The sequence below is a fragment of the Ambystoma mexicanum genome, chromosome 1q (assembly GCF_040938575.1).
Source record: "Ambystoma mexicanum isolate Mex_15411 chromosome 1q, UKY_AmexF1_1, whole genome shotgun sequence".
NCBI classification, from domain to species: Eukaryota; Metazoa; Chordata; class Amphibia; order Caudata; family Ambystomatidae; genus Ambystoma; species Ambystoma mexicanum.
The window spans coordinates 789,933,146-789,956,801 of NC_090922.1; the positions used below are offsets into that span (position 1 = coordinate 789,933,146).

Here is a 23,656-nt window from a genome sequence, read left to right on the forward strand (position 1 = left end):
GGAAAATACCTAAAACCCCAGACAGCTGAAATGAAAAGAAATCCCCAGCAAAAAAAGGAATTCTTCAATACATATTTACCTCCCTGTGATGCAAGCTGTCCAAGATCAGAGTGGCTGGAACTGCTATGTGGCATATCTTCAGGTGGCCCAAACCGGAACCTAGGAACGCCAGCAACCTGTGGAGAACTACAATTCATGTTGAAAATTAACAGCTTGAATATTTCCAAGAGATGCATGCATTTGTCAATATGTTAAATGAGCTTAACATTGCAGAAGTCTTGCTAAGAGAGAGGATGCCACTCATGCATTTCATCATTTTCTTTTTAATATGAAGCAGTTCACTCTATGGCCACTCCAGAGTGCTTGTGTTAGGAGGTTTTGGTAAAGTCCTGACTTTAGAAAGCCCACCTTGGATGAACAGGGGCACACCCCTCAGATTTAGCATGAACTACCCAACGGTTTGGTATTAATGGCTGAGCAGCCAGGCTTAGACTAAGAGGGATGTGGACTGTATTGTGACGCACAGTACTCAGAGAAAACACTTAGTTCAAGGGAACACTTGCACACATGAAGCTATATCAAAATAAGCATTTATTTTATATACACTAAAGCTCATCACTTTTAAGTAAGTTAAGTTTGATCACGCAGTAGTACTAAACACTGAATATTCGCAATATTCAAAGGATAAACCAAGTATACACACTTAGGATCAACTTGTATAACATTAGTTAACCCTTGCTTAACCAATCTTAAGAAGTCCAAACCTATTCTAGTTGAGTCTCAGAGGCAAGAGTGGGTATTGGGGGTCCAGTGGACAAGGACTGAGGAAGGAAAGGCAGGTAAGCAGTAGACAAGGAAGTGTCTATGAAGAGTTATTCAGGTTTACAGTTAAGTATCCTGAGATGTCTTTGGTCAGGAGCACAATGGGTTGTCCAACCCAATGTGCTCAATGTAGGCCTGGGAGGGAATGCAAGTAACCGCTTAACTGCAACCTTCCTCCAAAGCACAGGAACAACAAAGCAGGCCCCAGATAAGTATTAGGCGCTGAACAGTATCTTATTAATGAAGTAGCTGGTGCAGCAGGTTGCTCCCCAAGGAAAGGCGACAGCAGCCCTGGCTCAGGATTCTTGACCTTGGTGACTGTATAAAAGAACTGGTGATGGAGCAGGAGGTTGCTCTCGAGTAGTTGGATGCCCAGCAGAGGATCTTCGCGGTACTGGTTTGTGGTTGCCTTTTTCGAGGCTTGGCTGAAGGACGGTTGTCGTTCGGTAGACTTTGGTACAGTTCTGGGTCCTCTTCTTGGCAAAGGGGACTTTCATGAGCGGGATCCAGCCTCTGGAGTTCCAGGGGGCGGACTGCAAAGATTCAGACGAAACCACGCTCAGAAGACATTGCACCGCAAAATGGCACAGGACCCCGGCATTTGCGAACTGCGGGCTGGGGATGTCGCAAAATGCAGTTTGTCTTGGGACTGGTTAAGGCCACGAGTCCAAAGGAGGAAGTCATCTGCTTCGGGGCTTCCCAGTTGCATAGAGGTTGGGGCTGCAGCAGTGACTCGGACAACTCTGGTGGTCACTGGAAGTGGCTGTGGACATCTTTCGGATCTTCAGTTCCAGTGGTTGACTTTGTTTCGGCTCCAGGGCCCTCGTCTTTTCTGCAGGAAAACTGGCTGAGCCCACCAATCACCACACATGCATTCATTCAATCTTGGGGGGTGGCTGACCAATGGGGACAGCCAGCATCCGAGCACAAACTGGTTATAGGCAGGCAAACTACAGGATAGACCAGGGGAGTTTCGGTCACCGCCCCCACTTTGTCCTTTCAGGCACTCTCAGAGCTATGGTGGGCTTTCCAAGGGAAGCCCGCCCAAGACAAAAGACCCAATCAAGACCCCTCCCTTCCCAGGCAGGTAGCAGAATGCTCAAGAAAGACAGTCATCAATAACAGGGCTTTGAAAAGTACAGCCACCATTCAAGTCAAACAGTGTCCCTTACTGCAGCTGCGAAGGCAGCCTGCAACACAAGTCCACAAAAAGCAGTGCAAAAAGGTACACAGCCACCAGCCTGTCAGATGAACTTGGAACCATAACTAAAAGTTACTGGAAAAGCGAGAAAATGTTTCCCCTCAGCACTCCACTTACGGTGGGGAGTGCTGCTCACACAAAAATAAAACAAGTGGTGGGACAAATGGTGTCCCCCTGCCCTGGTAGCATGCGTTAAAGGTAATAAATAAATAAATAAAAAGAGACGCTCAAGGAACTCCTCAGCACCAGCGCACAGAAAGTGCTGTGTGCTGCAATAATAAATTGTAGATGCCAGAAAAGATGGAGAAAAGCATAACTCCATTAAAAAGAAACAAAAAGAGGTAAAAAGGGTTCCCAATGTAAGAAAAGTATGGAAAAAGGTTCCCACCCACTCAGGAGAATCAGTCTAAAAATCCAATAGTCCAGCAAAAATGCAGGGGGACAAAGTAGGGAGAATTTCGCTCAAGAAGAAAAATCTACCTAGCAGCTTGTGTATTGCTTGCAGACATGCATTGGATTACTTCATGTCACATAGGTAGATGCAGTAGAGATGGTGGCAAGGGGCTGGCGGAAGAGAGGTCTTCAGACAGGTGTATACAAGAAGACGTTATTCATTGTTGTTAATGCTCTGAATAATATTAATAGGCATGTTTTTTTCTTTTTGCAACTTTCCTTCCATTTATATCAATGGACCTCCCAGCCATTTGCTATGGCTGGAACCCTGTACTGACTTTGGGAAGCAAGGAACATGTCACTTACCTGTAACTCCTGTTCCCAGCATGGGTCTGGCATGGACTCAAAAGCTCATGAATATTCCCAGCCTTTAGGCTGGGAATACTCTGTAAAAAAGGAAGCAGTTTCGCTTTATCCTGAAAACTGCTTAGTCCTCTATAACCAACCACTGTCTTTTGGGTCAAACTGCCCACAGCCAATGACAGTCTCCCTAAGCTCCATCCCTAGTGGCCATCTTCAGACATTGTGGGGCACATGTTCGGGATATTTATCATTTTTATTCGTCATCCCCTCTCCTAGCGAGACCTCAGCACTTTTTGTTGTTTTCTGGACCTTTCTTTAATCCTGAATGAGTGAAGCATTCATTCTTATGGGCTGTCTTTTTGAACTCTTTCCTTTGTATTTTACTGTTCTATGGAGTGTACTTCCCTCCATCTCTCTTAAGACACATGTATTTTTACAATGGCAGCACAGCTCCTTATGGGCAATGTTGCTGGGGAACCTTTGGGTCCTCCTTTGAGATTCATTTCTATATCCTAGAGTAACTACAGTTTTTAAGGATAGTACCTCTCCTAAAACTTTATATAGTCAGAGATTGGCACACAACACCTTATGTGGAGTGCCAAAGGGATACTTGGTATACCCCTCCCCTTCTCTCTGCGACTTGACATGTAGTACCAACTATTGTGTGCATTTCCCACTGCAGGCTATGTCTATAGCCCTGGTTATGCACAAAAGGGTCATCCAAGTATTAAGTTGGTGGTTCCCTTCTTTATTCGGCATTACTAGCGTGGTTGTCTTTGTCAGCCATTCTTCTACCATCCTGGGAGTGGGAGGCCTGTGTGTGTATTTTGCTTTTGACAAGAACCGTTTGGTGCCCCTGCCTAGGCTCCAGTGTGTCTGAGCAGGCAGGAAGTGGGGGAGGAGTTTTTCACTCCCCGGTCCTTGTGTGCCTGAATAGAACCAGTTCCCAATGAGAGTCTGGCTGGCCCGAATGGACAGCCACCCACCTCCTTCTGTAAATTGCTGAGAGAGATTGCAGAGCAGTGTGTGCTGGAACAGTATAAAAGGCGAGGCTACCAAGGTGAAAGTCGGCCACTGGAAATTAAAGTAACCAAAGTAGACAACGACCAGAGACGCCTGCAGACCCTTTGCAACACCATGAAGCGACCACTGCTGTCCTGACCCTGTTTTTTGTGCGACACAATTACTCCAAAGGGGACGACTCATTCCCTTTGACTGGTGGGAACAGCCAGTGCCAAGACCAATTTTGATCTCCAGAGGTACTGTGAGTTTCCAGAGATACGAAACCCCAATACCAGGTGAACTGCTGCCTATTCAGAGTGCATGGTCGTGGAAGGGCCAAATTCGTTCAAGTCTTTGTTGAGCCCTCAAGGACACTCCAGACATCGGATTCAACTTGCCCAGACCTCCTCAGCAGTGTGGGATTGTGAGAAGCAAAGAAGAGCGACTGGGCGAATCACGTCCTTTGCTGGTGCTGCAGAAAAGGCACCAAAACCGCAGAGTTAACAGAGAAGTTGATGAAAGCCGTGCCAGAGGTCCCCCCGCTTGAGAGTGCTTCTAAGAGAGCTTGTACATTGTCCTGCCTTTTGGAGTCCAGAGGTTGGATCCAGTGCTGCCACATCGAGGAGAATCCAGCCACAATATTTTCTTCTAACCTAAGGTATTGTGGGTAGAAAGTTCTGCAGCATGGGGTCTGGCATGGATTCACATGCTCATGAATATTCCCCGTCGTCAGGCCGGGAATCCTCGGTAAAGAAAAAATCAGTATCAGTTTCGTTTCTGATCTGTCTTTCTCAGTAGTAACCAATCACTGGTCTCTGTGTCATACTGCCCCCAGCCAATGACTGCCCTCTCCCTAAGCCCCGCCTCTGGCAGCCATCTTCAGATTTTTACCGCACGATCAAGTGTTGGGAGTCCTCGTGTTTAGCTCTCAAGCTTTTGCTGCATTTTCATGCTTTTTCAAAGAGAATTTCTCATTTTTCGGTCAAATAGAGCCTCAAGCTCCACCGTCTCTACATCCGATTAACAGGGATCCGTGTCGGATTTTTCTACGGCTCTCAAGGGTGAAGATTTCGTCAAGTTACGCATCTTGGAGGATTCCAGAAGTTTCTGCGGCGTATCCAAACATGGCCCAGGAGAAAGGAAGCTTGACGCCCGGAAAGCTGTTCAGGGTTTGCCATGGATGCCAGCTGCAGAATGTGTTCAAGGAGGACAAGCACTCGAAATGTCTCTACTGCCTTCATGAGGACAAAACGCACGTGGAGAAGGACACTGCGTTTTGCAGGAACATGTCGGAACGGACCATCAGGGACCGACACCTTCTTCTCTCCAAATGGCTGGAAGGAAAGAGCCCGTCAGGTGAGAAGAAGAAGTCGTCCGAGCGGTCTTCAAAGTCCTGTGAGGGCGCCCCGGCAACAGGGGCCCAACAGAAGGCAAAGCACTACGAGTCTGCGGGCACCGGGAGCGCCGAACGGTCGGGCTCTCCGGCTGCCAGGCAGGGCGCGCCTTCGCCGGCACCATCAACCATGAGCCAACGCTCTGGTTAGGGGAAGAGGAAATCCGAGAACCCGGGTAAGCTTCTGGAGAGGCCCCGGTCGATCTCGAAGGATTCAGCCGAGGGGGAACGAGGCGGGACCTTCCCCCCCAAGGTGAAGGCCTCAAACGAGCCCAAGGTGGCTAAGGCCTTGACTCACCCGGCCAAGGCCTCTATCGAGGAAGTCGCGGTGGCCCTGGCGCGGCCTGTGGAGGCTACACCAGTGGAGGCGACCTCTGGGCCCAGAGTCTCCCTGACTCCGTGGAGGGAAGCCTCTTTCAGACCCATCGAAAAGACCCCAGTGAAGACCCCGGTGGAAAAAAGGGGGGGGGGGCGGTAGCCACTGTGGACACGGACACAGCACCCGAGGAGGAGCTGGTAGAAGTCTTGAAGGGCCGTGACGAGGGCGTCGAAGAGGCCCGTCCCCACGGGAGGGATCCCGACGAAGGTGATGACGAGAGTGACGGCGGCACCGGCGAGGGTCCTAGTCACCCGTCGCTTCGGAGCCGCTGGATAACTCGGCGGCCATTTTGTTGGCAATACAATCCTTATGTTCGGAGAGAAGGACGAGATTGCCCTTACCACCGACGGAGGATTTGGAACCAGGGTCGACGGAGGAGCCAGACCCCAGAGCCGGAGCCAGGCCCGGCAGGAAGCCCCCGAACAAGAGAAGACGGATCCATCCAGCCCCGCCTTTTCAGCCCTCACGGCCTGCTCAGCCTTTACCCACGTCCCCCGTCCCTGGGGATGAAACAGGAACGGACACGACCACAACGGGTACCGACGACGACGGCGGTGACAACGGGACGGAGCTCCCATCGCCCCCAGCCCAGGCCTCCCCTCCCGACGAGATCAGATCCTTCCATGCAATGATCGCCAGGGCATCCAAGCTTTTTCAGCTCTGCCCCGAAGAGAAGGAGGAAGGTTTCCTTTACCAACGGCGCAAGGCCAAGTGGAAGACAGTCCTCATCGTGCCTCTACTGGATGACATCTGGGACGAGGGTCGCACCCTTCTCAAGAACCCGTCTATGACGCCTGCCAAGAGGGATCGGTACGAGAAGAAGTACCGGGTCCCCGACGCGGCCCCTTTGTGCCTTAGGGCACAACCGACCCCTGACTCGGTCATCTCAGCGGCAGCCAAGAAGAAAGCAGGGGGCCATCGGCCTCAACGTCAACTTCCCCGCCGGACGGCGAAGGAAAGAAGCTGGACGCAATGGGACGAGTTATCTGGTTGGCGGCAACAATGTTTAAGGCGGCCAACGCCCTCGTGGCCCGCTAAAACAGGGAGTTATGGTACAAGATCTCCCCCCTGTTGGTCTTCTTACCAGATGACAAGAGGGCCGAGGCCCTGGAGATCTTGCAAGAAGGCGAAGTGGCGTCGGACCACACCATTATAGTGGCAACGGACATTGCAGACACTGGTTTCCGCCAGCTAGGCAACAGCGTTTGCCTTAGACGAGGAGGGTGGCTCAAGGTGACGGATTTCCGCCAGGACGTACAAGCCAAGGTTTTGGACATGCCGTTCGACGGGAACAGTCTGTTTGGGAAAACAGTGGATGAGTCCCTCCAAGCCATCAAGGCGGACACGGAGACAGCTAAGGCCCTAGGTGTTCTCCGGCAACGAAGGCCGTCCTTTCGGAGCACCGGAGAAAAGCAGGGTGCCTCCAAGGGATTCGGCGGTGGCTCCTCTACCTACCGCCAAGCGGCCTGCTCCTCGTCGCAGGAAGCTTATAGGAGGACGAGGCAAGTCAGGTGGGCCCCGCTGTCGTCGCCAGGTAGGCCAAGGCGTCGTCCAAGCAAGATTGACCCGACAGCGGTGTCCGGCCCCCACCGAAGCACCCCGGTGGGAGGCCGGCTGGCAAAGTTTGTCAGCGTGTGGGATTCCATCTCCACCGACCGCTGGGTGCTGGACGCCCTGGCCCAGGGGCACGCCCTCGAATTTCTAAAAAAGTGCCTCCCACGTCCCTTAACTGCTATTGGAGGTAAGGGCGATGCTCAAAAAAGGTGCCGTCCAGCTCGTCCCAAAGAGGCTCCAGGCTCCGGAGTATACTCAAGGTACTTCCTCGTGAAAAAGAAGACAGGAGGATGGCGCCCCATCCTGGACCTGCGACGACTGAACAAGTACATCAAGGCACAGAAGTTCCGGATGGTCACCCTCCAGCACGTGCTGGGACAGCTGGAGGAGGGCGATTTCCTGTCATTGTTGGATTTGGAGGATGCGTACTTCCACATCCCCATTCTAAAAGGACACCGAAAGTTCCTCAGGTTCGTGGTCCAAGGACGGCACTACCAGTTCAAGGCCCTCCCGTTCGGATTGAAGTCAGCACCCAGGGTGTTCACCAAGTGCCTCGCACCGGTGGCGCGGCTGCGCCTGCAGGGGATCCACGTCTACCCCTAGCTGGACGACTGGCTCATCCGAGCAAGGACAAGGTAGCTCGCCGTAGATCACACAGCAAAGACCGTCCAGCTGCTCACGGACCTGGGATTCTCCATCAACTTTCCCAAATCCCACCTGGTCCCGTTGCAAGTCGCACTGTTTCTGGGAGCCAAGCTCGACACAGTGGCGCGTCTGGCCTCGCCGTCAGAGGAAAGGATGAAGGCCGTCCTGGGCAAGGTGCAGCGTCTGCTGGCCACAGACATGGCCAGGGTGAGGTCCATCAAGTCCCTCCTCGGGATGATGTCCTCCTGCATATATCTCGTGCGCCTGTGCAGGCTTTGGATGCGCCCTCTGCAAGAATTCGACGCCCGCTGGATCCAAGCGACGGGCAGCTTCGAGGACAGGATCCCACTCAACGAGACCTTCCGACGAGCAATCCGGTGGTGGGGCACCCGCGCTCATCTGACAGCGGGCACAGACTTTCACACCGCATCCCACCAGATAACGGTGACGACAGATGCCTCCCTGGAAGGGTGGGGAGCGCACACCGGAGAACTTCACGTGACAGGCCTTTGGCTCCCGGAAGAGAAGACACTCCACATCAACATCCTGGAGCTCCGTGCGGTGTTCTGGGCCCTCGGATCCTTTCTCCCGTCCCTCAAGGGCAAGGTGGTGAGAATCTTCACCGACAACACCACCACGATGTTCTACATCCGGAAGCAGGGAGGAACCAGATCCCCAGCCCTCTCCAAGGAGAGCCAGGATCTGTGGCATTGGGCCGTCTCCCAAGGGATGTTTCTGGTACCCTTTCATCTGGCAGGGATAAAGAACACCACCGACTCACTCAGCAGGGAGCTGCTCTCGTGCCACGAGTGGGAACTACGTCAGGATCAAGTGGATTGACTCTTCCAACGATGGGGAAAACCGCAGATCGACCTGTATGCGACGGCGACGAACTCCAAGTGCCAGAGGTTCGACAGCAGGTTTACCCAGCCGAGGAGCATGGGTGATGCTTTCTCGTTCCCCTGGGACGGCCTGTTCCTATATGCGTTCCCTCCGTTGCTGCTCCGACTCGTCAACCAGCTCAAGAGGTCCCGGTGCAGGATGATCCTCGTCGCACCGGCGTGGCCGAGGCAGATCTGGTTCCCAGACCTTCTGGACTTGTCAGCGTCCCCACCAGTAAAGCTGCCAACGGACGCAGATCTTCTCTCCAGAGAAGGAGGCGCCATACTTCATCATGACCCGGAGTCGCTGAACTTGCAGGCCTGGCTCCTGCAGCACTAGAGTTTGGAGGGTACGATATCCCGGCTGACTGCAGAGAGGTCCTTGCAAAAGCCAGGGCGTCCTCAACTCTCAAGTGCTACGGACATAAGTGGAAGAGGTTCTCTGTCTGGTGCCGTGCACAGAAGATGAACCCTCTACGGATTACGGCCCCACAAGTGCTGCCGTACCTACTGTCGCTGGCCAAGGCTGGACTGGCTCACGTCGCCATCAAGATAAATCTGGCTGCGATCTCCCGATACACCAGAACCACAGGACGGGCGTCCTTGTGGTCCCATAGCCTGGTGAAGGAATTTATAGAGGGACTGTTCCGATCGTTCCCGGTGAAGGCCCCTGCCCCGGCGTGGGAACTCAACGTGGTGCTGATCAGGCTCATGGGGCGCCATTCGAGCCCCTGCATTCGGCACCGTTGAAGTTCCTGTCGTGGAAGACTGCGTGGAAGAGGCCATCACCTCTGCACGAGTGGGAGAGATCCAGGCCCTATCCTGCAAGCCTCCATACTTGACTTTTCATGACACAAGGGTGGTGCTGAGGACGCACCCCTCTTTTATGGCCAAGGTGCCGTCGGACTTCCACCTCAACGAGCCCTTGGTGTTACCCGTTTTCTTCCAGTCGCCTTCATCACCGGCCGAGAGGACTTTGCACTCGCTGGATGTGGCTAGAGCGCTGAAGTTCTACGTGGACCGCACGAAGAGTTTTCGGAAGACATAACAGCTATTTGTGAACTTTGGACCTGTGAAACAAGGGAAGGCTCTCTCGAAGGCTTCCATTTCCAGATGGCTCCCTGGCTGCATCATGCACTGTCATCGGTTGGCAAACGGACCGTTGCCTGGCCGCCCGAGAGCCCATTCGACCAGAGCTATCGCTGCTACCATGGCGTTCTCGTCTGGTGTGCCCCTGCTGGAAATCTGCAGGGCTGCTACGTGGAGGTCGACGCACACCTTCACGAGATTCTACTGTGTCGACCAGGATTCCAGGGAGGAGTCCAGGGTCGGCCAAGCGGTGCTGCGCAACCTGTTCGCCTAATGTGAGCCTGGTGAGGAGGTAAGAATTGCTTAATGTTGAGTCTTTGATGTAATGTTGAGCCTTTGCCACCTCCCGTTCGTTGTGCATGTGTGTACTGCTATGTATTCTTATATTCATGAGCATGTGAATCCATGCCAGACCCCATGCCGGAGAATGAACAAGTTACTTACCTGTAACTGTTGTTCTCCAGCATGCGTCTGGCATGGATTCAATGCGAACCCTCCCTCCTACCCCTCTGCGGCTCTTCACTTGGTCATACTGCCACTTTGCATGCTCCCAAATCTGAAGATGGCTGCCAGAGGCGGGGCTTAGGGAGAGGGCAGTCATTGGCTGGGGGCAGTATGACCCAGAGACCAGTGATTAGTCACTACTGAGAAAGACAGATCAGAAACAAAACTGATACTGATTTTTTCTTTACCGAGGATTCCCGGCTTGACGGGGAATATTCATGAGCATGTGAATCCATGCCAGACCCATGCTGGAGAACAACAGTTACAGGTAAGTAACTTGTTCCTTATTGCTTACTTTGGTCTGTGTTGGAGTGCAAAGAGGTGTCCGGGGTACCCCCCTCTTACCTCCGACTCAAGCCGCTGCTTGTGTCGCTTTAGCAAGTCTTTTAACAGGGTCTCCAATGTTGATTGTGTCCTTTTGCTTCTTAGAGACTGTTGCGTATCCACAGGAACGTTCATATTCTGCTGCTTGTCAATCCTTTAAGCCCCCTCCGAACTGCATTAGCTAGGGTTGCGTTATGGACCTTAAATGACTTGCTGTGCAAAGAAACTACCTCCATCACCCATCACTGCTAGTATTACACTAACCAACAATTTTCCTAACCAAAAGTTTCTATCCTATAAGTGTATGCAGAGTAAATGTCTTTACTGTATTTCTGCTAAGGTTTGCGAGTGCACATTATTACCAATAATAAGATGGAACTATCATTACTGTCAAAAGATGTAACAAATGTAACCGCAAGCAACTACAAAGTAACCAGTGGCCTTTGAAAGGTATCCTAAAGTATTCTTAAGTGTTTTGGTTTATTCTGCTAAATATTTTAAAGTGATTCTTGTGTAAATATAATAAAATCTATATTTTTATATACATTTATGTGTGATTCTTTGATGTGCATTACTAACTAGGTTCAGTGTACTTCCCTACAGCTCACATCCTCCTCTTATAAGCCTGACTACTCTGCCACTCTACCAAGGTTCCAGCAGTAGTAGAGAATGATACTAAGAGTTGGGGGATCTACAAAGGACTGGGATAGCTTAGTAAAGTCTTACCTCCAAGTGGGACTTTAGGAAAACTCCCCTAACAGCACGTAAAGTGGCAGTATGAACCAAGAAGAGCCAAAGAGGGGAAGGAGGGAGGGTTTGCATGTGAATCCATGTCAGACCCATGCTGGAGAACAGGCATTACGGGTAAGTAACTTGTCCCTTCTCCAGCATGGGGTCTGGCATGGATTCACATGCTCAAGAATACGATTATACAGTAGAACATATACACAGCCACAGAAAGTGACAAGGCTCAACAGAAGTAATAGACGTACCCCTGGAACAGACTCACTTCAAACAGATTGCTTAGCACTGCTTGGCCGACCCGGTACTCCTCCCTGGAATCCCTGTCGATGCAGTAGAATCTCGTGAAGGTGTGGGTGGACATCCATGTAGCAGCCCTGCAGATGTCGAGCAGGAGAACACCAGAGAGAAACGCTGTTGTTTCTGCAATGGCTCTGCTGGAATGGGCTCTCGGCAGAGGTCTGTTGGCGAGACGATGACAGTGCATGATGCAGCAGGAGAGCCACCTGGATATGGAATCTTCGACAGGGCCTTCCCGTGATTCACAGGTACAAAATTCACAAAGAGTGGAGATGTCATCCGAAACTCCTTTGTGCGTGCCACATAAAACTTCAAGACACGAGCAACGTCCAGTGAAAGTAATGTCCTTTCCACCAGCGTAGAAGGGTCTGGGAAGAAGACTGGCAGAAACAAAGGCTTGTTGAGGTGGAATTTAGAAGGGACCAGGGCATAAAGGTGGGGTGGGATCACAAAAACTCCTGCGTAGCATGGAAGGACAAGTACGGCTGCTTGCAGGAGAGGGGCTGGATCTCCCCATACCACCTGGCCGAGGTGTTGGGCACTAGGAAAGCCATCTTCCACAAGAGAAACTTCAAAGGGGCTTGATGCATCATTTCAAATGGGGCTCCCATGAGCTTAGTCCAAAACCACATTGAGCTCCCAAGATGAGGCAGGAGCGTTCACTGGTGAAAAAGCCCTGAAGCGGACTTTGAGGAACACCTTAACGAGCCTGTGCAACCACAGGTAGGGGTGATCAAGTGTCCTGGTGTAACGGGATATGGCAGCCAGATGCATCTTGATAGAGGCTTGAGCCAGGCCAGCTTTGGGCCGTTGGAGTGCGTTTTGGAGGGACAGGGCCTCTCCTATCCCTTGTCTTACCACTTCTGTGTGTGTTTTCGTTATGTTTTCTGCCACTGTGGTCCAGCATGGACGTCTGGCAGTGCAGCTCTTCACGATTTTTCCTTTTTGTGATCACCACCCATGGGATACCCCTTTTAAAAAAAAATGTTTTAACGTCAATCACCAAATTATATCCTAGATTCAAATTAAGCTCCCCTCCCTCCCTTTTCACATCCACCCCAACAGCCCACCCAACTAAAACAGTAACAACTTTCAAAGCTTGTGTTTCATGGGGAATTCACTAATTCATGTTCATCTTTCTGTGGTCTTATTCATCCTACTTAGCAGTCGTCCATTTCTCACTTGTAGTAGTACTTATCACCGTCTTGCGTCCCGTTAATGGGAATTCCTTGGGGAGGGAGGGGGTTATCATCAGAGGAGCTAAACAATGTATGCACTAAGGCTTTCCAGGTCTCAACACAAGATTGTCACCCTTCCCTATTTGTATGGCTTTGTACAATACCGTAGCTTCCACCATGGACCAGCGTCTCTGGTATCTCGACCACCTATCTATGCATGGGCCCCCATGTGATTTCCACTCTATTGTTATCCTTCTCTTCCCTAGCACCCAGGCTAGGACCATCAATTTATTTTCCGGTTTTGCTCTCTTCGGACACGTAAATATCCCTAGCAGACAGGCTTCCGGGTTCCATGTATATTTTGTCAACCCTCCCCTTTCAATTCGTACTTCCATTTCTCGCCAGAACCCTTGAATTACGTGGCACCTCCAAAACATATGTATCAATGTTTCATGTCTTTATAACCAATAATTGTATAACGAATACACATAACGAATATTTTATAACGACAAAACATAATTTCTTTTTTTTTTCAGGGGAAAATAGGGAAGAACCGTGTTCACCCAGCTTTAATAGCCTTTTGATCCTATTCCTGACACTCCTGCCTAAGCGTAGGAAATGTGGTGGGTCCTCAATCCTGCCTCCTTCCAGCCACAAACCCCTCTCAATAAGTATGGAGGTGTCCTCGTACCTAGGAGTGTGTGTTCCACTGTCTCAATGTCTGTTAACCACCCAGTCACATGCTGTAGCTGTCCTGCTAAATAATATAATTCAAAATGGGAGAGTCGCACTCCGCCAGTCTCATAATCCCTGTGTAAAGTATCTAGGGCTACCCGGCACCTCCCCGACCCCCATATAAAGCCCATTACTTTATTCAGCTCCCTAAAGAAGGACCTCGGTATTAGGTACGGAAGGTTCAGGAAGTGATAAAGCAGACTGGGATGGGCCACCATCTTCAGTAGTGCAATTCTGCCCAGTCTAACGGAACAAAAAAATAAACTGCTCTGTGGAAAAAAAAAACTGTTCGCAGAAGTGGCAAAGGATGCCATAGCATTGCTTAAAACAAAAGAACACTTATTGGGAACTACAAACAGAATAGCACAAAGTTGTCAACATTGCAAACTGAAAAAGAAACGACGACCCAAGACGACGTGATAATACTAAATGAGAATAGGAACACCCAAGAATGACAAACTCAAAGCACTGGCGAACAGGCTACAAGGACCCCAGGCAACACTGTGGCACCCACAACTCAAACACCAAACGCAGTGGTCTTAGATCCCAGGAAGCATCATGCTTTAAATGCAAATGAAAAATCTGCTACAGCAAATGTAACTAATTAACACACAGCCTTGGCATGCCCTCAGTTGGAACCGAGAAATCTGAATCAAACTGGCCAAGTCACAAAGACATTGGATGGCTTGGCGGCAGTACCTGAACCAACCGAAGACTTAACCATGCAATCTTCATTTGCCTGTGCTGTTCAAAGCTATAAAATGCCCACAAATCCAGCCTCACTTGATCAAACGACAAGCACTTTGGGAAACAAAGGCAGAGGTAACCAAATCAGCCTCTACGTTAACAGCATGAGTTATACCAACGACAAAAAAAAAAAACAATTAAAATGTTGTCATTTTTGACAAAAAAGCTTGATCTTCAAAGCAACTTCCGATAAAAACTACAGCACAAAAGAAATCAAAGAACCAGAGTTAAACTTTTTTTTTTTTAAATCGCAGAACATGCGTTAGCTCGAAGAAATTCTTGCGCAACATAAAAACTATTAACCTTGCAGTAAACACGAATGGTGTTGCCACGCAAGAGTCCAACAAAAAAGCCAAGGACCAAAGAAAATTGGAAAACGACTAACAGAGATCAACAATTATGAAGAGTCCACAACTGACTTCATGAATATGTCCACATATGATGACTGTGTGGAAGACCAGGAAGAATCACATCCGGCCAGGACGTCAAACTGACAGAACAAACAAAACCTTGTCTCCTCCATCAGCTAACGTCCAAACAATGTGTGATCAACCTTCAAACAACTCACTAGTTGAGTCTGAATCCCATAAAAACAATTTAGTACTAGAAAGGGCTGTAATGGATCAACCAAAAAATCCAAAAGTCACTGCCGTGGGAAGAACCTGCGTTCTGAGTCAACCGCTGTTTGATTCAGCGAAAACAGTGGCTAAATCCAATCGAAGTCCTTTGACTTTAAATGAAAGATGGAATAAGCCTGACCAACGGTTGATACCCAAGATCTACAATTGGAAACCGCTTTAACTAAGAATGAGGCAAAAATAATGACAACTTTGCAGGAAAGATCATCACCGGATTAACCTGGTAATTTAAAACAAGCGGTCATGGGAAGAATCTGTACTTTGACCCAACCAACACCTCTTGCTTATGACACGATGGCAAAACCAAATCCTACATTCATGACTCAGAGAGAGATGGAAGAGACTTATCAACAGTTTGGATAGACACACCAGGACGACTCCAGTGCAGGTACCATTGTGGCTTCTTCCAACACGGAAACGAGATCTACGCCTCCTTGCTTCACCAAATCCAAAGTTAATTTTCACCACCACTCGCAAAAGGCTTCTTCAAAATTCGATGCTGAAAACAACCGGCCAGGACCGGATGGTCAAACTCAAGAATCTGCTCATCATAAAAAAGATCCAAGAAAAATAGATCACAAACCGCAAGCAGCTTATAAATTGGGCTTGGAACGCATCGTGAGCAGTGACAATCTCATTCTAAATCGAAACAATGTGCTTTGTCTATTTCGTCATATATCTAGCCTCAGAACCATTGTTTCAAACAATCTGAAAATTGTGGAATTTGCTGGAGAAACTCAAAACGATTAATACTACACTTGCAGTCCAAAATTTTATATAATATTCTGATTGAAGCGACTGCAGCGTTACTATCACTAGGATTCAACATCTTTGAGCTCAGTGATACTACTATTAGCCCGTTAAATGTAGAAACGAACTGAAGAAAGAGCCCAAAAACAGTCTCACACATGAGTCAAGCCTTCGCTATTCTTATCACCAACTAAGTGTTCAGCGACAATTGATAATTCAAACTGTCTGGCTACTGAAATTAAAACTACAAATAGCTGGATAAATAAACAAGAAATCAAAATAACGGTCGGATGTGATCTATGGCCTAGAGACACTGCTCAAGATGCAAACACAATCGCGAGCACTGAACAAAAGAAGGAAGACTGGAATTGGCTTGCTGAAGCCCTAACAGTGAAAACTACAAAAAACATTGTAGCATAATGTGAGGAACCCTTGCTGAAGACCAAGACATGGAACACAAGAGGTTTCAAGCACTTATTTCAAAATAACTGGCTGAGTGAAACTGACATAATGTGCTTGCAGGAAACCTGGCTCCTGGAGCGGCCAGTGTCAGATAAATATGAGATGGCCTTTAATCCAGCAATAGGCAACTCCAAAGGAAGACCCATGGCCGGTCTTCTTATGCTTGTAAGAAAAACATCAGGATTCAGAATCATTAAATCAACAAACGTCTCCCCATATATACAGATGTCTCAGATCATCAATCCAGCACAAGGCTTAACTTAATCCATGTTTTAAATCTATACTGGCATCACAAGGCAGCGGGCTACACAGCCTTTATAGATCAAGTATCCTCCTTGATTGATGAAGCATAGGAAGACTCATGTCAAACAGGACTCATTGTGTATGGCGACCTGAACATCAATTTTTTCAACTCAAAAAATTCCAATTACGATAAGCTTGCTGACAGCTGGCGTCTGGAAATGAATTTAAGAAACATTCATATTCCAAATGGCAACATCAAAGGTGATACGCCAGCACAGCCCAACTGCAACCGACTGGGACAGTGCTCTGTGCTGGACTATATGTTCGTGTCAGACAACTTACACAGACAAGTGCTTGACATGAAAGTCATCGGCGGACCCCACAGTGACCACAAGATGCTTCAGATTATGCGAGTCGCATCAAAACCTAAGCCAAATCTATGGCATTGGAATATCAACGCTGAATCAAATGGAGTGAGACTCCACCTTAATGACACTGAAACAAACTCCATTGTAAGAAAATTCTGTGCATAAGAATCCGAAATTGAATACGGACCCTTGCTAACGCAATACATTGAAAAGAACCAAGGCTTAAAACACTGCAAGTTTCCCCTAAAACATGCATTTGATCTTGATATTGCTAGACGCTAGAGACTAATGCAGCAAAAGTGAAGTCACACGCTGACGATCCAGTAGAACACAAAATAAAAAGAAAAACCCTGTGAAATAAAGGTATAAAAACTTGATCAAATCGCATCGTGAAATTATGTTACAAAAGGACTCAGAACTCACGATGAAAAAATGTAAAAACAAAAACTCACGTGACTTCTGGAATCTAATTAACAACAAAAGTGGAACTCAAGCTGCTCTTCAGGCCAATTCAGTTTCCGAGTCCGACTGGATCAAACACTATAGTATGCTGTACAACAAAAAAGGTGAATTTCCAGAACCTGAATTGCTGGTTCTGAAAAGCTGGAATATTGAATTAAAGAAAAGTGACATTCTGGAAAATAATCAAAAATGTGAGTTCCTCAGGAGCACCATGGCCCGATGGCCTGACAAACTATACTCTTAAGCAAAACCCTGATGAATGGTCTGAAATAAGTACCACCTTATTCGACAGGATCAACATAAAACACGAAACACTGACGTCTTGGAAAAAGTGCTGTGATAGTGCCCATATTCAAAAAAGGAAACAGGGCAAATCCTCATGACTATAGACCGATAGCACTCCTAGACGTCCTCGGGAAGGTGTATGCAACAATGCTACAACGTAAACTATCCAACTGGGTCACTGAGTCGCAGCATATGGCATATGGACCTTAGACAAAGTGGATTTGTGAAGGGTGTCGGGTGCGTGCTAAATTTGTTAATTATAAATTTACTAAAATGGAGGCAATAAGATCTAAGGGCAAAGTGTACCTGGCACTGATCGATTTCTCGCACGCTTTCGATAGCATAGATCGAGAAATTCTATGGTCCAAAATGAAGAACTGGAAATGCCCTTCCGACTTGTTGGCGGCCATTAAAGAACTACACACCTGAACAAACGTTAAGATTTGCCTAGACTAAATCGGTACGCTATCAGCGGCGATCAACACATTCTGCGGCGTCAAACAAGGGTGCCCCCCTGGCATCGATAATTTTCAACATGTTCATATCCGACATCGGCTTTACCATCAAGAGCGTGTGCTCATTTCCACCTAAAATTCACAGAAACCACGGAAGTTGGCTGCTATACGCCGATCTTATAATTCTTGATGCCACCCCGATTGGTCTCCAACGTAAGCTTGGTGCTGTAGAAACTTATGCCAAAGACAACGGCCTCTGTTTTAATAAGAGTAAGTGCCAAATCTTGATTCTACAGAACCTACAAACCAAAACAAAAATCTGAGGGAAACAATTCAAATGGCGCTTGGGATCAGAAATCCTGAGCATTGTGACAAACACTCGATACCTGGGGATGCAAATCAGTGCTCACATTGACGATCGTCCCTGGGCAGAGAAAGCCAAAACCAAAACCAAATGCAGACAGCTGGCATCCAGGCTGTCATTATTAAAAAAAAAATGGGAAATTTTCATTAACACCGGTAATAAAATTGTATAACCAAAAAAGTGATTCCTGCCCTAACCTTTGGCGCTGAATGTGCGCTGGGGTGTCCACACAAATTGTTGTCAACTTTGGAAAACATTTTCGACAAAAGTGTTGAAAATGACAAAAGGGACAGCAACAGTATGTATAACAAACAAGTTGGGTCTTCTCTCTCTCAACACACGTATTTGCTGGAACACCTTGGCATTAAACCGTAAAATCACAATGCAAAATGCTGTGCCTCCATTTTTTATCCTGCATCAACCAGAGAAAGGTAACATCGAATCTCTACTATCACAGTGGTCAAGACGCTGTGACAGTATACTGAATGAACTGGATGGAGAAGGTCTAACCCTACAAAATAATCCAGATTCTGTCAAAAATAAACTCTGGAGACTTGACTGGATCTCTACAGGAGAACAGAGATCGAGTCAAAGAATGATGAAGGACGTTCCATGCGAAGTCAGAAGGTTTAACAAACGTCCGACTGTTGTCGAGCATTTACCAGCTCCTCACCACAGATCTACATTTTTGTGCTTCCGACTAAACGCATTCAAAACTAAGGAAAGACTGAATACTTGGAACAAAAACTGCAACCAAGATTCAAATTGTAGATTCTGCTTCGAACATTAAGAAACCTTGAAACACCTGGTTCTGTTTTGCAAAGCCATTCAAGCGCAAAGAACAATACGACTGGTATCAATCATCGAAAGCCTACAAACTCTCAGTAACGAGGAATGGTGGCAAATGATGTTCAATGGACAAAACTAAAAGTTGTCCTTTGCCCTAATGTTCTTTCTAGAAGACATGAGAGATCTTGTCAACAACAAGTAGTGGACTTGAATGATCAGGTCAAAGGGTTTATATTATGTTTTTGAAAATGCACGAGGGAAGGCCTCAAGTGGCAAAAGATATGTTGGCTTTCATGTGATTTTGCTTAATTTGACGCACTGATGTAACTGTTCTGTTTTTTCAGGTTTGTATAAACCAAATAAAAAATAAAATAAAAAAAAATAGCAATGATCCAGCTGCACTCTGGCCTGTAACTTGAGCCCACCAGGTCGGATAGGACATGTTAACAGCATTGCCAATAAGGTTTTGTGCATCCTGTTATGTTGCACATTTTGTAGCCCGACCTTTAATGATACATACACATTCCTTTACTTAACATTTAGTATCTTAGCCTTAATGCATAGCAGTTGCTAAATAAAGTATTCTTATAGGTACCTGTGAGGACAGCTCTTGTGTATGTTAAATTGTACTTTATAGCAAACTCCTGATCTCCTTAAATCCAAGCAGTACTGCTCATCCTTGTTAGCAAGTGAGTTTGTTTAGACTTGTGTGTAACCTTAGCAAGATCACCAAGGTTGGCTTACCAGAACACTATACCAGTAGTGCTTCTGATAAACCAACTACCCTATTTCATATCCTTAACTTCAACCTGACTCTCTTCCCGCCACTGGTTACACCTCATAGTGCTCTGTACTTTAGCTCAGACACACTGTGCCAACCAAGGTGAGAAAGTAGTGTTCATCTGGCTGGCGTAATTATGTTGAGGGTAGTGGGGTAGCTAGAATTGTGTGACAGGGTGGGTATGCACTGTATACAGGTGGGCCTACAGAAGGGTCCCCATAATTAAAATTGGATATAGTTAATTTTAGCGTCTTTTAAATGCTCGCACCACCAGATGAAGTTTTATATTTTAATTTTAGGATGCCATCTTCATTGCATTGTAGGCAACAGATGCTCCCATTACCCAAATAAATGAAATTAACTTGGTCGAACTATAAGTAGGCAAGGTTTATAGGCGCTGGACGTAATTTGAACATGTGCAAGCAGGTTCCAAAACAAGCTGTGGAGAGCCACACATATGTGAACATAGAAGCAGGGGATGAACAGACTTAATAGGCCTCCCCGGCTCTGCCACCATTCTTCTGCATTCTCCTGCTTAAATGTATGGCAGCTAGGTGCATGCTATGTAAATCCCATGAAAACATATAGGTATAACAGTAATATAAAAAGTAATAAAAAGGCACAATACATAAGGAGCATAGAAATACTAAAGCTACTGCCCACTTTTATCACACAATTACTACATTTGCACTGGTTAGATATGTGGGATATTTTTACCCATGCTGATGCGCCCCACTGCACCCCTTTGCCAAAAGGGAAAGAAACAGCCAAAAATGGATGCGCTAACCCCTGTGCGCGCAAAAATATTTGCAAAACTGCGCATGGTTCACCATCACAAAAGGCTGCACACCCCTGCCACACGCAGTCAAAGTTGGTGTAAAAACAGAACTCGCTCAGAAGAATGCCAGTGGGTGCTGTACATGAAGCAAGGCCACAGAAGTGGGCTAAAAACCGAAAATGCCCTTTAAAATGAAGCTTCCCCAATCAATTGCAACCTTCAAAGTGCTGTTTTAGAGCTAAATTCAGTAATTTTCCAAGTGAACCATTGAAATTAAAAGTGTACTGAACTCCTAGATCTTCCAGGTGGCTCAGAGCCTCACTGACAGACAGCAGCTAAGAAATATTTTATGGAAAACCAGTCCAGCAACAGTTTGTTTTCAGTTACACAGGAAAAATGCAGCTAAAAGTGGCAACATCTAACAATCCGCCCCAATTTCAGCGGTGCAGAGGAAACTCCAAGCAAAGGCTAAATATCTACTTCCAGATTGCAAACAAAGCCCAGCACTCAAGGACAGACATGGTGCTGAATAGATGTGTATGCTGTAAAGGAAATTCTGATGTAAAAGGCTCAGTTTAAATGTGCTTTTTCCATGAAGAAATTGTAAAATTCGCCTATGTAAAAGCATGTTTGTGAAGGGCTTAATTCTTTTAAAGGTCCAAATCCCTTATAAACTGTGTTTATTTTTATATGTTTTAAATGACAGACCTTAAAGTGAACTTTAAAGTAACCCAGTTCGGAGTAACTGGTTAATTCTGACTTGACAGTGCCCAGCCTGGGAAAGATGACACTTCATGTAACACCTGGCTGCTACAGGAAGACTTAATGGGTGCTGGAGGTTCCCGCATATTTAGAACAAAGACCTCATTAGCCATTCGTCTTTGGTTGACCCAAGGACAAAGGAAGGCTTGGACACCCATTCTCCCAGAGGAGGGGCAGGATGTGGAGGAGGTTTCTCAGTGAACTTCAAAGGACTGGCCATTTGCTCACTTGGGAAGTAAGATTTTGAATGGAAATTACGTATTATGCCTCAGAACTTTATGACATTTAACATGGCAGCCAAAATAAGTAGACGAGTGAAAAAAACATACTTATAAATCTGAACTCATGCTAGACATTTGAAGATTTGGTAGGAGTTCTTACTACACAAGGAACCAAAGTTACACCAAAACCCTAATTGTGGCAAAACTATTAATGTTTCAAATATGATATTGTATACCCATGTTCTACGGGTCATCGCCTAGATAGGTATTGAGTTAGGAATTGTTAGGGCAAACTGTTATGATCAAAATTGACAAAATTCCACAGAACGACAAAGGTAACTCTTACTGAGATGGGAATTGGACATAAGGATAACTCACAAAATATATAATGTATGTGTCGGATTTTAGTAGAGGGCATAATTATAAAAATGTGTATTTATGGGAATTTTAAATTGTGGTTCAAATCAATGTGGGAGTTCCTAAATCGCATAATAAAATATGACAGCTCTTTCTGATTGCCAACCAGAACAAGGAAAGTGCCTTTGGCCACTCACAGCCGTGGGGAGTATACTTTGAAATTCTGCCCCTACCATAAAAATGTGTGATGTCACTTGGTAGGATAAATATAGGAACTTCACCACACAGACTGCTTCCTGACCACATCCTGATTTCTGCACAGCGCTTTGTTCCTGACTTCTTCGGCTTGTTCCTGACTTCATCTTTTCCTGATTCCAGAATACTTTGCAAAACCAAGGCACAGCAATTGCTGAACTCTTGTTAGCTAGGCCCAAATCCAATCATCCCAAACTTAAGGGAAATTAATTCTGATCCAGTCTGGCTCGCTACCATTTATGCTTGCCTACTGAACTCGCCATCCTGCTAATCTACCGTGTCCAGTGACCAGAAGGGCCAATCCAAATCCAGTCTGAGGTGCAGTCCAAATTGACTAGAACCGCCGCTGACCATCCTGCCAGAGGTGCCCTGCTGCTTGTAGACCTGATCCGATCCGATGACCAGAACCCTGACGGTCCAATCTTAATTACAGTGGACTGTAAGTATCAACAGGAATCATACTAACCCGTAGTATATATTTGCCTTGTCCTACCCCAATATCAACCATCCCATCATTAACTTCCGAACCCTAATATTGTCAGAACCATTCTTGCGCTGATTTTTCTCATTTGTTTCATAAAACCATAACACATTAGTGATTTGGATTAAATAAAGTAATTGACATACAAAACGGAATCCAGAGTATCATACGTGAAGCGTTACAATCGGCCGTGAGTAACAGTGTAGATTCCCGGGTGGCATTCTATTTTTCATAGTCATTAATATAGTTTAAATAACCCAATCTGTCATTTTTAAAACCGAATTTCTACTTTTTTGTTTTATCAAAAACGCCTCTCACGAAAACCTCCATCCATAACTTCTTCAATTTTATAGATCGAAACCTAATTTCAACTCAGTTAAACCTAAGACCCTTTGCTACATCCACAACTAAAACAGTATTTGACACGTTTTTATCAAAAATCGCAGTGTGACATTTTGCCTCAAATTTACATTTTAGCTAAAGTTTTACACGTGTCTTCCCATCCAAAGTATTTCTTAGCTTCCATTCTGATCTAAAGTGTGTACTGTTGCTTATCTTGTAGCTCATGTTGATTAGAACCGGTTTAGTGTTCCTCCCATAAGAATTTTTATCAGTTTAAGCATTTTTGCACACTTTTTCTTGTTTCACAAAGCCAGTTGCACCTTAAAAAGTTTCAATTTCCAAAAGCGCTTTTCTCTCTTGTTTGGGGCGGGAAGATTGTATTCAAACTCTAGACATTGTCTTTCATTCCTGAATACCTGCTGCTTACTTACATCTGTGTAGAATTGCTCATGTGTGTTTTGCAGGGGGAAATATTGATCTAAACGCTATCTGTTCCCAAACCCAATTCTTTTTCCTGTGTTTTATTATAACCACTTGGTGATTGCTGCTATATATATATATATATATATATATATATATATATATATATATATATATATATATATATATATG

The 23,656-nt window shown here is 46.5% G+C and overlaps 1 protein-coding gene across 4 annotated transcripts in view; it reads right to left on the reverse strand.

Moving 5' to 3' along the window:
• TPR (translocated promoter region, nuclear basket protein) overlaps window positions 1–23,656 on the reverse strand; it is a 2,097,972-nt gene that overhangs the window by 179,679 nt on the left and 1,894,637 nt on the right. For all 4 annotated transcript variants that reach the window (XM_069641376.1, XM_069641377.1, XM_069641375.1 and 1 more), the window contains one exon: window positions 80–186. In XM_069641376.1, the coding sequence (XP_069497477.1) occupies window positions 80–186 (107 nt within the window). The remainder of the gene's footprint in view (window positions 1–79; window positions 187–23,656) is intronic.